The 14559-nt window shown below is 34.9% G+C and overlaps 1 protein-coding gene across 1 annotated transcript in view; it reads left to right on the top strand.

Annotated features, from left to right (window-relative positions):
* Nucleotides 1-14559, top strand: part of RELCH (RAB11 binding and LisH domain, coiled-coil and HEAT repeat containing) — a 77154-nt gene that overhangs the window by 30423 nt on the left and 32172 nt on the right. The window contains exons 7-13 of the mRNA XM_035316315.1: nt 66-269; nt 356-447; nt 1502-1810; nt 6027-6102; nt 6500-6595; nt 6725-6748; nt 14275-14387. Coding sequence (XP_035172206.1) covers nt 66-269; nt 356-447; nt 1502-1810; nt 6027-6102; nt 6500-6595; nt 6725-6748; nt 14275-14387 — 914 coding nt within the window. The remainder of the gene's footprint in view (nt 1-65; nt 270-355; nt 448-1501; nt 1811-6026; nt 6103-6499; nt 6596-6724; nt 6749-14274; nt 14388-14559) is intronic.

Genomic DNA, 14559 nt, shown 5'->3' on the forward strand with positions numbered 1-14559 from the left:
ATGAGGAAGAAAAAACATACTAAGAGGAAGTATGGTTTAATTTGGTTTCTCTTATTCCTTTGAAGGATTTTGAACTGTGGGATGATGTAGGATTGAACATTCCAAAACCTCCTGACCTGTTACAACTCTATCGTGACTTTGGAAACCATCATGTTACTGCAAGAGATGTGGTGGATGTATCAGTTGGTGTAGATGATGATGAGTTGGAGGCTGCCACTCCTATACTTGGGAACATCCCTGTGTTTGAAACAACACCACAATCGATAGAAGTAAGAGATTGTACAGAAGAAATGTTTCAGCTGTTTGCATTGCTACTTTACTGTACTAAACTCTTTTGTTTCTGTCTTGTATTTAGCAATGTTTAATAGTGCAAAAATTAGAAGATCAAATTAGTGTGTTGAACAGTGAGAAATGGTCTTTGATGGAACAAATCCAAAGACTTGAGAGGTATGTACTTATCAGTCTGCTTGACTGGAAACAAATGTTGAAATAACTTCTCAATGTTTTTCTAGAACAGTTATGACAACATAATTTATAACAGTAAAATTACTAGGAGTTCTTTGGAACAGGTCAGTCTTTTAATACGTGCTATTTGATTTGAAGGAAAAAGAGAGGCTTCAAACTGAGTAGTCACATTTTATTACCTACGTCATTTAATTCTGTAATGAGCTTTGTTCCTTCAGTGAAACTTCTTTATTTACCTAATTGAAAACAGAATCAGTTCTGATGTGTTTTGTCTAAGTTTTCTGTTGAATCAGCTGTATTTCACTCCTCAGTACTGCAGTGGGTACAGCGTGCAAAGGTGTTTTAATAACTTATTAACCTGTTAAAGGTGTTTTAATAACTTATTAACCTTTTTTATTATAACTTTTAATAACTTATTAACCTGTTAAAGGTGTTTTAATAACTTATTTCAATATAGGTTTTCTTTCTACTAGTAGAAATGACAGTATATTTAACAAAAACCAAAAGACTTCAAATGTTTGGTCAAAACATATGGTTCTCTAAGCTATAAAATATAATTTCTCTTAAGAGACGCATCAATACAACGTAAGGGCAAGTATGTAGTTTGTCAGTGACTTTACCGATCTGCACAGATACCATTTGAAAGCCGAGTGGGATGGTATGTATTAATTCCCTGCTATAGCATTTTAAGTTTTGCACCCCAGATGGATTTATCTCTTGAGGATGTTTCAGTGCTCAGACTTCAGCCAGAAGCATGTAATGCTAGCTCTTCTAATTAATTTTTATAATTGATTCACTTATTCTGAATGCAGCATTTTTCTTACTACTAATTATTGACTAAAGAACTCTGGTAAACCGGTGCTTATTTGAAGATTTTGAGTGATGCAGATTGTCTATTAATGGAAGTTTTGAACATACTGGAGATAAAGAGGGAGCTGTTCAGTATGTTGTCCTTATTTCCTTGCTTGTCTCGTGATTCCAGCAACATTCTCATGAAAGTTACAAAAATATTTCATTGTTTGCTTTAATTTTTTAGTGAAATAGATTTCCTCAAGAATGAAAACTTTGCTGTGTCAACAGTTTATGGTGTAGCTCCCCATCCTTCTTCAAAACAAGTGCCTCTCACAGTCTCAGAGGACAATGGACGGTACTTGGATATCAAGAGCTCTGAGAATGACAATAAACATGGAAACACTGAGGAAAAAAGCCTTTCTTTATCAGCTGAAGTGGATTCAAGGACTTCTAAAGATGATACGCTAAATTCTGTGCCCTGTAAAGAAACCGAGAAACTGTCCTCTTGCGCTCCATCAACTAAAGCTGCAGTCCACTTTGATAAACCTAATAGGTTGGTGATAAGTTTTAACTGAAATACTTTAGTTAAAAATTACTGTAAAGTGGATAGATATTTTTAACAGTAAAATTCTGAAGCAGGCATAGATCACTTTATGTTCTAAATACAAATGAAAGACTTAATGTACCTTTAGGGTATACTGCTGGTATTTTCACATATTGTTCCTGATGGGTTTTAGGGAAGACAATTTTTAGCATCAACATTAAGGCTTTCTTTTCACCTCCTACTTGTTTCTAAAAGTTGCCCTGTTCTTTGCAACAACAACAACAGAAAAAGCTAAAATCAATATGATGAATGAGAAAACAGGATATTTCCATTCTCCATTAAAATTTAATTTTGTAATGAAATCTCTTCAACTTGAAGACTGGTTGGGGAAATTTTTGCTTTTCATATGTAGATGCAGGTGCTTATTGTTATTCTTACAGTATATAAAACAACCATATGTCTTTTTTTTAATTATTATTTTAATAAGCAATAAAGGTTACCAATGACATTCTGCTTTTTGAGCTTTGAATTCTGGGCAGTTCTTCTTTACATAACTTTAATTCTTTTAATGAAAATAGAGTATTCATGTTTTTACTTGGAAGCTATGGATTTGTGTCTGGGTGTTCGTAACAAAATCTCTCCAATATATGCAATCTTCTTAAGCATTATAGTGAAGAGAGGAAGTAAGATGTCCAGTAAGTAATAGATAAGCAACTGTGTAGCTATTGGAAGTATGTGGGCCACCCAGATACTAAGAGTATGTCAGCTGAAGGTATGTATCTGAAAATAATACCAAGCAGAAATCTACGTTTGTGATACTCTGTGCAGATGGAAAATCAATACAGGCTGAAAATTACTGCTGCCTCCTGCTCTCCTCCCCACCCCACTCAAAAAGTGAGTTGCTACCCTTGCTAGTAATTAACTTTTCTTGCAAATTCTAAGTCCTGTTCACCCTAGATTTACCAGACTTCTCTCACTTAATCCTTTTGGATGGAGACAGTTTTTTAATGATATATTCTCTTAGAATAAAGCAGCAGTAAAGATGTCTGATTTCTGAATACACTGGGTTAGAGTGTTACTACTAATTTAATCTATTCTAGCTGAACCTATTAGCATTTAATGAGAAAGTAAGCCTCAATAATCAAAATTTGTACTCGTCATACATGAATTACAAATTTGTATGCCTACTTTCATCTGACTTTTTGCATGTTTTTTTGTTCAGAGTAATTGGGAGTGCCAGGAGGAATTAAGAACATGAATGGTAGATCGATGGTTATGGGATAGTAGAGGACAGGTATCAAAACAGGGGGAGATCAATGAGTGAAGAAGGAACTATGAGTATCTCCAGAGGAATCTGACATCTTTAGAAAAATAGTTAAATACTAAATAGTTAAATAGAAATAAAGTAGTTAAAACTGAAGTTTTAAAATCTATATGCAAGTGGGTTTATTTGAGAAGTAGTTGAAGAGAACCTTGAATTCGCATTGGAAATATTAACTTCAAAGTCCATTCATATGGTGTTCCCTGCAGAAATAAGTAATGTGTGTAATGTTTAGCTATTTTTGTACAGAAAGTTCTGTTTGATGTGTCATTGAAGGGTCACAGGAAGGCATATTTGATGGCGTTTTATAAATTTAATCTATGAATTGTCTTCCTGGGTTACGAACTTGGCTGGTAATACAGTAAGGTTTTATTAAGAATTAAATGCTTTCTTAAGTATTTTGAGATCTGTGGGAGAAGAAGCACTGTTCAAGTGCTGTGTATTTATTTCCTTCAGTCTGGGGGCAGTTGTTTGCAGAAGACAATCATTACAGTTTATTCAAAGGGTATTAAAAAGCTGCAGTACATGCTAAGCCTCAGTTCTAAAAGGCAAGATTGTTACTGCAGTAGCTACAGAATGGATTCTTGGCAAAAATCTTGCTCAGATGGGAAGAAAGGCTAGAAGAGTGAGTGAGCCTGCTTTGTGTAACTGCAGTGAGAACAGATGTGTGTGCATGCCCGAAAATGAGGACATGGAGATCCTTGGAAAAGTGCCTTGTGTAACAGATTGCAGGAGAAAGCACTAGCAGTAGTTTAAATAGACTTCACTGCATATATTTATTCAACTCATTTTAGGTGTTTGGCAATTTGAACCAAACACAAGGTGTTTTCTGTATGTAACATTCAGTCCTAAATTTTTCAATAAATTGACTCTTTTTTCTAGTTATACATGGAATAGAGTAGTGGTGCTTGATTTTTGTATGCATCATACTTTCTTATATTTGAACATCTTCATTACTGGCATCTCTTTGTCCTTGAAAAGACTTTCCACTGCCTTGTGTGCAAGAGTTTCCAAGAGTTTCCACTGCCTTGTGTTTGTCTTTATTTCTGTGAGGAAAAGCCTTCAAGGATTTTACTAGATTTCATCAAGAAGCTTTCTGGAGTGTACGTAGCCAGAAGGCATAATGGAATCCACATTGCCCAGAGCTTGCTGTTAATTAATCCCCAGAGAAATTTAGTGACACGTTGTCACACTTAGCTTTTCAGCCTCTCCAGACTGGGGATAGAACTTTGCCCTTATTCAGGTGTTTAATTAAGGTTTCAGGTAGATAAGGATTTGACGTTCTGTGGAGTGCTGAGACAAAAGACCTCCAAGACAGAGGTTGGCTAGGGCTTTCTGAGTCTGTTAATATTGCAGTACTGCTTTGCAACACCTGTTCCTATTCTTCCAGTGTAAATAAACTGTAAAGCTTTGAGTAGAGTTTGTAAATGCACCATTCAATAATGCTTTTGCATATTAAGGGCTAGCATATTATCAAGCCAAGATCCTTTACAACCGACTACCATCTAGGTCTTTTAGTATTCTTTTTTTAAAGTAAGCCCTTTCATTAAATCAAGTTGATTTGAATTAAACTGACTTCATTAAAATTTAATGTTTTTTTAAAAATATATATTGTCCAAAAAAAAATTGATTTTAAGTAATAAATGTGAATTCTTAAGTATCACATTTTGTAAATAGTCAGAAGAGGAGAAATACCCCAGTATATTTATCCAAACCCTTCTATTTTTATTTTAACAATGTTAAGTAGGAACATAGATCCTTAATGCTGTTGTGGGGTGTTTTTGGTTTTTGTTAGAAAAGAGTGGTTGATATATTTATTATAGTGTAATTCAATCCAGTAAATAAAAACGTACATGTCCATACATGTGCAATCACATGCGTGTAGGTTTTTGTGCACTTAGGCTCACAAAACGGCATTTTTAAGAGTTGAAAAGGTGATAACCACTTTGCACATAAGAAATAGGACTTCTTCCTTAATCTCATCTGATACAGTTAGAGGATTCAAACAGTAAATGGTGATATACAGTCAGTTATTTTCTGTGCATGTTCTGGAAGACAAGTGCTCTTTTTAAGCATAGTGCATGAAACAGTGTTTGATTAGCATCTAAATACAGGCTTCAGGTAAGGTAGCTTCAGGTAAGGTAGAGGGAGTTTTCATTACTGGGAAAAATTGGCTGCTGCCACCGACACTAGCCTGTTTTATGTTATGGTCAGTCCAATAATTGCTTTCTGAGAACACTTCTGCCAAACTATTGTCCTTGGACAAGGTAGTTCTGAGACTCTTATCAGGGTTTTATGTATATGCTTGAGGCTTTGAGTAGCTGGGCTGTGTGCTGGTGCTGCATGTGACCATGAGGTGGTACTTCTATAGACGCGTCAGGGAGGAGGCAGGAACTCAAGTACAGTTTTGATGCTCTCACTATCCATCTGAATCCAACACTTAGATTTCAGAGTGGCGGTTTAGTGGTATGGATTTAATCCTGAAGCTAGTAAATAATGGACTACTCAAACGTTTTTATGCAATGTGCATAATCAGCGTATTGAGCAAAAGTTGCTGTTTGCTTGATTTTTTTTTTTTCCTTGGTTTTCAAAATTGCCTGTTTCCTCTTGTATTGCCAAAGCTTCCTTTTCTTTGTGCTTTGGTCCTATTTTCGTCTGTGAAGCAGTTTGAAAGATGTTTCCTTTTAGGAACTAAAAGTAACTTGTTAATTAGTACATCCACTGTTTCCCTTCTGCACACTAAAAATTGAAGATAATTTTAAACAGCTCTGCTGCGTGCTTCACTGCAGACAGGCTTTTGAATGTCATTTTATTTAGCTGGTTAAACCAGAGTGAAAGGACTTGTTCAGTTACCCTTCTGATCTATTCTTTTTCTCTTCCCCTCCCTTTTTGATGGTATTTCAGGAAATTGTCACCAGCTTTCCATCAAGCACTACTGTCCTTCTGTCGGATGTCAGCAGACAGCCGTTTGGGATCAGAGGTAAATTTTCCAGTTGTCATAAACTAGCGTGTCCTTTATTCTGCATGGTAGCAATAGTTAAACTACCAGTAATTGTTTTGTAACAGGACTTCTTAATGTACATGGAAAGATAAATTTATGTGCATGAAACTTAAGAAATAGGGATTTTAGCTTAAATATGATACCTAGCTATAACGATGTAATTATTGGAAAGTTTTGAGTCTCAACAAGTGGATTCATGCTTTTGAAGTTGTCATACCAACTGCAAGACCAGAAACTAATGAGTTAGTATGTGAGTGAATTAAATATTTTTTGTTAAGTGATCAGCCTGCAGCAATTCGTAATATTCCCATAAAAAGATGTTTTTCTGTTCTTGTTCTTCAATTAAAAAAATAAGTTAATATACTTGGTTTTCTAGGTATCTCGAATTGCAGACAGTGAAAAAAGTGTCATGTTAATGTTGGGACGCTGCCTGCCTCATATTGTTCCTAATGTGCTGCTTGCAAAGCGAGAGGTGAGGAACCCTGAAATTTTGCTTTTTATTTTTACCAGGATGCTTTCTTGTTCGTTTTGAAGATGTTGTCATGAAAGTCTGTTACTTGCAATCATGTTCTTACTTTTGTGCATGCATCTCTGCTCCTAGAAAATGGTTTTACACCTCTGTCAGGTGAGTTCAGTAAACCTGCATGGTATCCTAATATTTCTTCCTTTGCTTAAGGCACTCATTAGCTTTCAGCAAGACTACTAAATGTTACTGTAGGTCCATTTGTTTGTGGTAGCGTAAATATTTTTGTTAGAGAAGACTGTGCTGGATATACGTTACAAAGAACAGAGGATATAAAGTTCAAATACTACATTTGGTTTATTTTGTCCATCAATTTCAAAGAGGATTAATGTTTAGCTTCTTTTACAGCACTGTGTACTTTATTGTCTTTTTTTGGAAGCTCCATGTAACATCCAAGACAATGTTCATCAAAAGCACCTCTTCATAAGAAAATTACCAATCTTGCTTATACATTTTCCTTAAACTTGTAGTAAATCTAAATAAACTTAAGAAAATGCAATGTTTATTTCGATTGTAAATGAAGTCGGTGTTTTGCATAATCATGCATACTGTATAATATAGAAAAGGAAGACGGTGATTGAAGATGGGAAAAAATGGTGGGTTTGTTTTGCTATACTGTAAATACTGCATGGTATCAAAAGCATGTAAAAAAAAAAAAAAAAAGGCAAAAATGCAACAGTCCTGTACTTAACGCCAAAAGAAGAGATTTAAAATAGTATAGTTTGAGTAAGTTTCAGTTCTTGCCAAGGGGACCTACAGTATAGTAGATTTAGTGCATATTGCATAAATTTATTTTAAGGCTTTGAAAACTCCTTAAGAAATTTGTACTGATCCTATAATCTAAAATTTAGTAACATATAAGTAATTAGTAGCTGCTAATATGCTGAATTTGAGATGTTCCATATATTAAAAGTGTCAAACTTTGTAACCCCTCTCCCCCAACCCTTTTATAGTGTGTGTTTTTTTGTTGGTGGTCATTTTTAATGGAAAAGATTATGTTAATAATCTTGCAAAATAATTCTGTGAATGTTCCAGGATCAGTGCTTAATTTCTGGTTTCATAATTACTCCTCTCCTTCCCTCTGCTTGGCAGTATGTGGTATTTTGGCTTATTTTCACAGCTTGTAGCATTATCTGTGTAATGCATTTAATAGTTCTGTGACTTACAGGCTATTCCCTACATACTTTGTTTTACAATTGAAACTAGAGTGGATTACATATATTTTCATCTTAAATGAATCACCTGTTTCAATTTGTTTGAAGATCCCACAATTCAGGATTTTGTAACTGGATTGCATGGGATGCTTAATGTCCCAAGAATGGAAATTTTCTTTAAAAATCTTTTCTTGGTTACCACCCACTGCTGTAGCTATTGTAATGTTCTTTCAGGTGTAGTCGTGGAATTTGAAGGAAAATTTCAGTAGACCGTCTGTTAGTATTTTTAAATATCAGTATTATGAAAACCCAGACTAGGAATTAGGCTCTCTTCAACAAAGTACAGCTTTGGGTCTTGTCTTAACAGTTGTATTGTTAGAAAGTTTTAGCAGAATTTTATTGATACGTCAAGTAAAAACGTATCAAAAGACCATGGATTTGAGCAAGATACTTAAAAAATGATTACTAGTCTGCTATGAAAATATATAATGGTGTCATTTAAGTTCTTTCTCTGTTAGTATGTAAAGCATGAGAATTAAACATAATTTTGTATTGAATCTCTAGTGTCCCCCCCATCTTAGTTCTTAAGCATCCATCACATTCTGTTTGGCTGCAAAATCTTAAGCTGGAATTACTGTGCTGTGTATTTTCATTGTGGAGAAACTGTGTTTGTGGAGAATGACAGTCTCTCTATAGGTATTGTCCTTCACGAGAGATGAGAGGCCATTTCATGAATGCTTGTCACCGTCTTAAAGTTAGTAGCAGGCTGTGTGACTTGTCAACTACAATATTTAATGAACCACTTATTAACATCTGAGCAACTAGTTAGTGTCAGAATGACTGACACATTTCTGAAATGACTTATTTTATGTACTGGTGCTGCTTTAGTTGTTGCTTCTGTTAGGTTCTGATGGAAGATAGGAAAGAAGGGACAACATGGTAATGAACAGGGTGGCCGAGGTGATAATTTTAAACCAGTTCAGCTGGGTAAAAGCAATAACACATAATGTAGGTCTTGAAAATTCCATGCGTCAGCATAGTTTAATTTTATTTTTATCTCATGTTTTTAGTTTATTCTAACTACTGGAAAATATGAATGTGTTTAAATTTGTATGTGCACTCACATACAGAGGACATGGTGCCAGCAAATATTAACTGGAATGAAAAGTAGCAAAATGCTAAAAACAAATCTTCAAAAAAAATCTTTGGGTATGAATATCTATTTATCACTTAAAACTGAAGTACATTTATTTAAACAAAATAAAAATGTAATCATCCACCTTGTATTTGTCAGGAGATATACAATAAGTAAATTCCTTTTGCTAAATTTTAGTTAGAGGAAAGACATTTAAATTTTGTTTTGCAATAATAAATCAATTCAAAACTGATTTGTCGGACTTAATAAATGTAAAAATCAGTGTCTGTGTCAGGTAACAGAAGTAACTTTGCTTCCATGTTCAACTCCCATACTCTGCCATCTGTAGTCTTTGAGCAGAGTTTGCACCAGAGTAAGCTTTTTGACTTAGTATCAGGATCTTGTTACACTTTATCTTAATCAAGAAACACTTTGGTGACTGTTGGTACCTTTCAGTTCCCTGTTATTCCAGGATTAGTTTCTCTGTCTGGTTAGCTTTCATTAGTGTAATGCAAACTTAGCAAAATCATAATAGCAATAGCTTACTGAATGTCATCTTCTAACACTTTTTGTGTTGGGAAACTTCTATTTATATAGAGTTGAACATGCTGAGAACAGAGTTCTGCTGTTATTTCTTCAGAGTTGAATGCAGGCTTTGTTCAAAAATTAAAAACAATGAAAAACAACAAAAAGCACACACGCACCCTACCCTTCCTCCACACACACACATTCCCTGGCATGAAAGCAGTCATCCATCAGTCCATTCTAAAAGACCCCTCCTCTTTTAGGGGAGAAATAATATAATAGGGGAGAAGAGAAACATTTAAATGAACAAATAGTTTTTTTTTTTTTCTGCTACTTAGTACAATTTAGGCTTATGTAGGCTCTTACAGTTTGTGTCATGTATTAACACTAAATTAATTTTTTTCACTTTAAAACTAAAAGATGTCTAAATTCTGAACTTCAAATATATCCTTGCACAAGAGGTTCTGCACCTGTAACTTAACTAGCACCTGCAGCTGTATCACTTGCTTCGAGCAAGCTTGTGAGCTTTGTTAATATTCAGAAGCTTTACATTGTAGAAAAAACACATAATGTTGTAGTATTATATAATACAATAATTTAATATATAAAATAAATAATGTGACAATATAATATTTGATCACAACTTAAACATTGACTAGAAGAGAAGAGTAAAAGGAACACATTCATGAGATCTATCATAATGTCATCCTGGTTTATTATGTTTACAGCTCTATACCACATTGTTAATTTTAATATTTCAAATAATAAAGATGACAATGCCAAGCTATTAAAGTAACCAATCTTGGCACCTAACACTAATTTCATTTGTTCTTGGAGATGATTATTTTATTGATGAACACTTCAACACAAAGACATAAGTAGTGAGAGAAAGTTGTACAAGACTTGTCAGAACATTAAACAAAAATCTTGCAACATGGGCAGCAACACTGATAGGAAAATACCATGCTACCTTATAAGAAAGTTGTCAGCAAAATAGACACATGCTTGCTATAATATGTATATGTAGTATATGTATATTAACATGTAGGAGGAAGTGTTTTGCCTCTAGTTGAGGTAATGCCAGTTCCTGTTAAAAAGCCACCTGCTGTTGACCATAATAAAGAGCTGCTTCATATGCCGATGTAAATGTTGTTGTTATTGAGAACTTCAGTCAGCTCAAATAGTGAATCCTGTTCGAAGATCACAGAATATGTTATAAGTTAGGGAGAAGTTGTGCAAAGGTTCTATGGTATACTTCAAGCTGTAGAAAAAAAGTTTTGTTTTTTTTTTCTTCTTTGGGGAGACCTAAAAGGAGAGTTACCCAGAAGCAAAACAAAAAGCTGGGTGGTTTCAGTTCTTCTGTGCAGTGTGCTAGGGTCAACTTTGTGGTCTTGTCCATGGTTTACCTGCGTGTGGCTCATTTCACAGTAAAAACAAATTAACTTTTTTTTCCTCTCCCTTCTACAATTGGACATTCTGCAAATACAAACTACCCCAGAAACAAGCTTACCATTTCAGTAATAGAGGTGAGACCTCCAGCACATGGTGGTTTATCTCTGGACTCACTCATCAAATCACAAACGCTGAGAATATGATGTCAGTCTGCTTGCCCTCTAATGAGAAAACTACCTCAGTTCTGCGAGTTACTCCTTCTGATATCATTTACTGGCAGCAGTAGAAACTAATCACAGTTCTTTGAAGTCAGAGGCAAACGGGAAAGGCAACTGTGGGGCATGTACAAGATGTCTAGGAAGGATCCAAAATTAAATAGAGAAGGGAAGTTTCATTTTAATTTTAAATTCTTAACGTCTAAGTGTCAGCACAAGTGGTATTCCTTCCCAAGGAAGGCAGAATGTTTCAATTAGCACTGGAAGCCCTCTCCTTGATTATCAAAATGCCAATTCTGTTCTGTGTAACTGGAAAATGTGCAGTTTTCTACAGCATTCCTCTGCTGGCTTTTTTGAGAATGAAAAATCTGGGATTTATCTAAGGCATGTCCTTTAGCAACAAAAAGGAATGAAGTTGAATCTGCCTGTAAGTTGGTGTTGTACAGCTGTGTTCTTAATCATCTTTAATATTCAGACAAGAATCTGTTCCTTCTTAAATCTTCAGAAGACCTCACTTGACCTGTTCTGTCCATCTATGAGAGCAGTTTTGTTCTTCTTTAGAGAAAGACCCTTTCATCTCCAGTTTTACCTTCCTTTCTGTGAAGTCTGTAGGGAACACGCACAACACTGTTCAAGACTTTTCACTCTTTCTCCACTCCCCTTAATAGAAGGAACTGTAGCAGCACTGATGCAGCGATGCAGAGAACGCTCTCTTCTCCCATAGTATGCATGAAAGAATGACCAATGGACAAGAAAATACAGCTAATTCCATCAGCTATAATAACCAGCTTTCTACAAGGTAAAGAATTAGCCTTGTATCTGCCCCGTATCAGTGGTGTTAGGTAATTCATCGACAGTTGTCTAGGTGAATATTCAGAGATGTTTTCCTTTCATACAGACTCAGATGGAAAAAAGCAACTTCATTAACTTTAATTTGAAAGGAAGCTTAAAAAAAAATCGCATGGCACTGTTTTGAAATCTAGTAGTTCTAAGTGAGCAATTGAGATTTGGAGTAGGTACTCAAACATAGTAGGAAAGTGGAGTCAGCGTAATGATTTCAACAGACAAAACAAAACCTCCTTAAAACTATGTGTCCCATTTCATGGGAGATATATATGTTAATAATCTTTATAAGAATCCTTAGGAGCATTTGCAAAACTATTATGATGATTTGAACTTAGAGGAGCCTTCAGAAAGTTATTTCTCAGCATAGTAATGTAGTTACTTTTTTTGTAAAAGGTTTTTCCATGGGCTATAATTTTTATGGTGAAGTTAGTAATTATGTTTTGTACATACAAAATCCAATTGGATTTAGTTTTTGAAAGATCTTACCTTAATGTATAAGTATTGGTTATTTAGAGTGGCATTTTTATTGTAATTTTTTTTAAGAATCTTTTTGAGTTAAAACAGTGTTTGCAGTAGAGAAAATGCTTCTGTGAAGTACAAAACACAGAAATAAATAGGTTAAGTCCCCTCCGTTCTCAGAACTTCAAATAGGAGCAAAAACTGAACGTTAAAGATACAAAGAATAACATATAACTTGCAAATTCTAGAGGGAAGGGAGGTTTCAAATGAAGAAAGTTTCTCTTTGTGCAATAACATTTGTAAAATCTCTTTATTACAGGTTTTCACATTTTTTTACCTTGTGCTAAAATCATAGAAAACCAAAACCAAAAATTGGTTCGTATTAAAATGTTGAGAAACAGAAGTGTCCAATTGCTCAAACCTAGTTTTCATTTCTCCTTCCATACTTCCAGATTATTGAAGTGGTTGGTGAGGTATTTCTGTATGCACTCATCTGTCTCACTGTAATTTTCCTAATCCATACCTTTTGATGGGTTAAATATTGATAAAGGGACTCGCAAAACACTGAAATACATTTTAGGACCTGTCGTGGGCATCTTCAGGGGGAAAAAAACATGTTGAGTAGATATTTTTTTTTTTGATGAAAACAAGAACTATCAGGAGTAGACTAGCTTAGGCGATGCTCTAAAACAGAGCATTGTTCTTTGCTTATAATAAACATAGCTCTGGCTGTTCAGGATAATCAAAGTTGAGCTTGTTTAATTAGCTTCTCAAGAACATCAAGAATAGGTCACTTTGAATGTCTGCAAGCAGAATTTGGCACCTCCCTGCAAAGAAGTTAGAGAACTACAGTTTTTTCTAGGTTTTGTACAATCTTTCCTGGTAATTTGAAGTGTTTTGCCAGTGTCATCTGCCTGTTAGTCACTGCTTATTAATTTGCAAAGAGCTTTTCTGTTGAAATTGTCTCCCAAGTGTGGGCTAGGTGGGAGAGGCAGTCTCCTGGCTACTAGCCTGTGTTTTCTCTGCAGACACCTTGGTTTGTGTTGCTTTTCTCCCCCAAACTCCCATTGTGATATTTCTGCCCATATATTATTAAAATCAACTGGAAATTGTGTGGTTTCCAAATTGGGTTGGAGTAAAGGCTCCTATTATCAGGGTCAAGGAAAGGGACTTCCAGTCCATGTCTTCCAAACATTTCTTTCTTCTGGGAATGAATGCCATTAAAGTTTTAAGGCATATAGATAAGAAAATCTTTGCTTTTGTGAATAATCTTGTATTTTCTTAGTTATTGTTTCATATGGTATTTTCTTGGTAGTTTATTCAGTAAGGAAAATGAATTGTTCTAAAGATAAAATTCAGACTCAGATATTGCTTATTTATTGAAAAAAATCTTCTAAGAAACCATGTCATTTTCAATCAACACAAATTAGAAGGTATTTGTCTGCAGTCACCTTTACCAGTGTATGTTCCATGATGCTTATTAAAATCTGTGCATGAAAATTTTGTGTGTGCTTCATTGGGCATTTTATCCCTAACTCCACAGATTGTTCCATAGATGTCTGTGGAGCTTTCTTAGTTCAGTAGGTAGTGGAAAAAATATAGACCATTTATGTCCTGTAACCCTGGTTACAAGTGACTTGAATATGTTAATTGTAATTTTTGTAGAGGTTTTTATTTTCTATGCTGGTTGTCCCCTCATCTTTCCTAGCAGGAAAATAATTCTAACTTTCATATGCCTTCACTTTTCTCAGGTCACTTTTATAAGATGTCAAGACGAAAACATCTGTAACTTATTTGATGTTATGTGACTAGATTTATCATCTTAGCTTCTGTTTCTATTAATGAAAATTTGCCAAAAGCATTTTTACTCTGTTTGGTTTTCCCCTACCTGCAACTTTTTAGGAACTGATCCCACTCATCCTGTGTACGGCCTGCCTCCATCCTGAACCCAAAGAGAGAGATCAGCTTCTACACATCTTGTTCAATTTGATCAAACGACCAGATGATGAGCAAAGGTGTGTTTGCATTTGTGTGTTGCAGGACAAGAAGGAACGTTTTTTCTTTGTCAGAGAAGCAGAACTAATAGAAATTGGATATTACTGGATGATTTTAACCACGTTTCACTGAAGTTGATATTTTGTTGGTACAACTTCGACAAATTTATGTGGACTTTGGGGCTTTCCATTT

Source organism: Oxyura jamaicensis, chromosome 2, assembly GCF_011077185.1.
Source record: "Oxyura jamaicensis isolate SHBP4307 breed ruddy duck chromosome 2, BPBGC_Ojam_1.0, whole genome shotgun sequence".
Lineage (NCBI taxonomy): Eukaryota > Metazoa > Chordata > Aves > Anseriformes > Anatidae > Oxyura > Oxyura jamaicensis.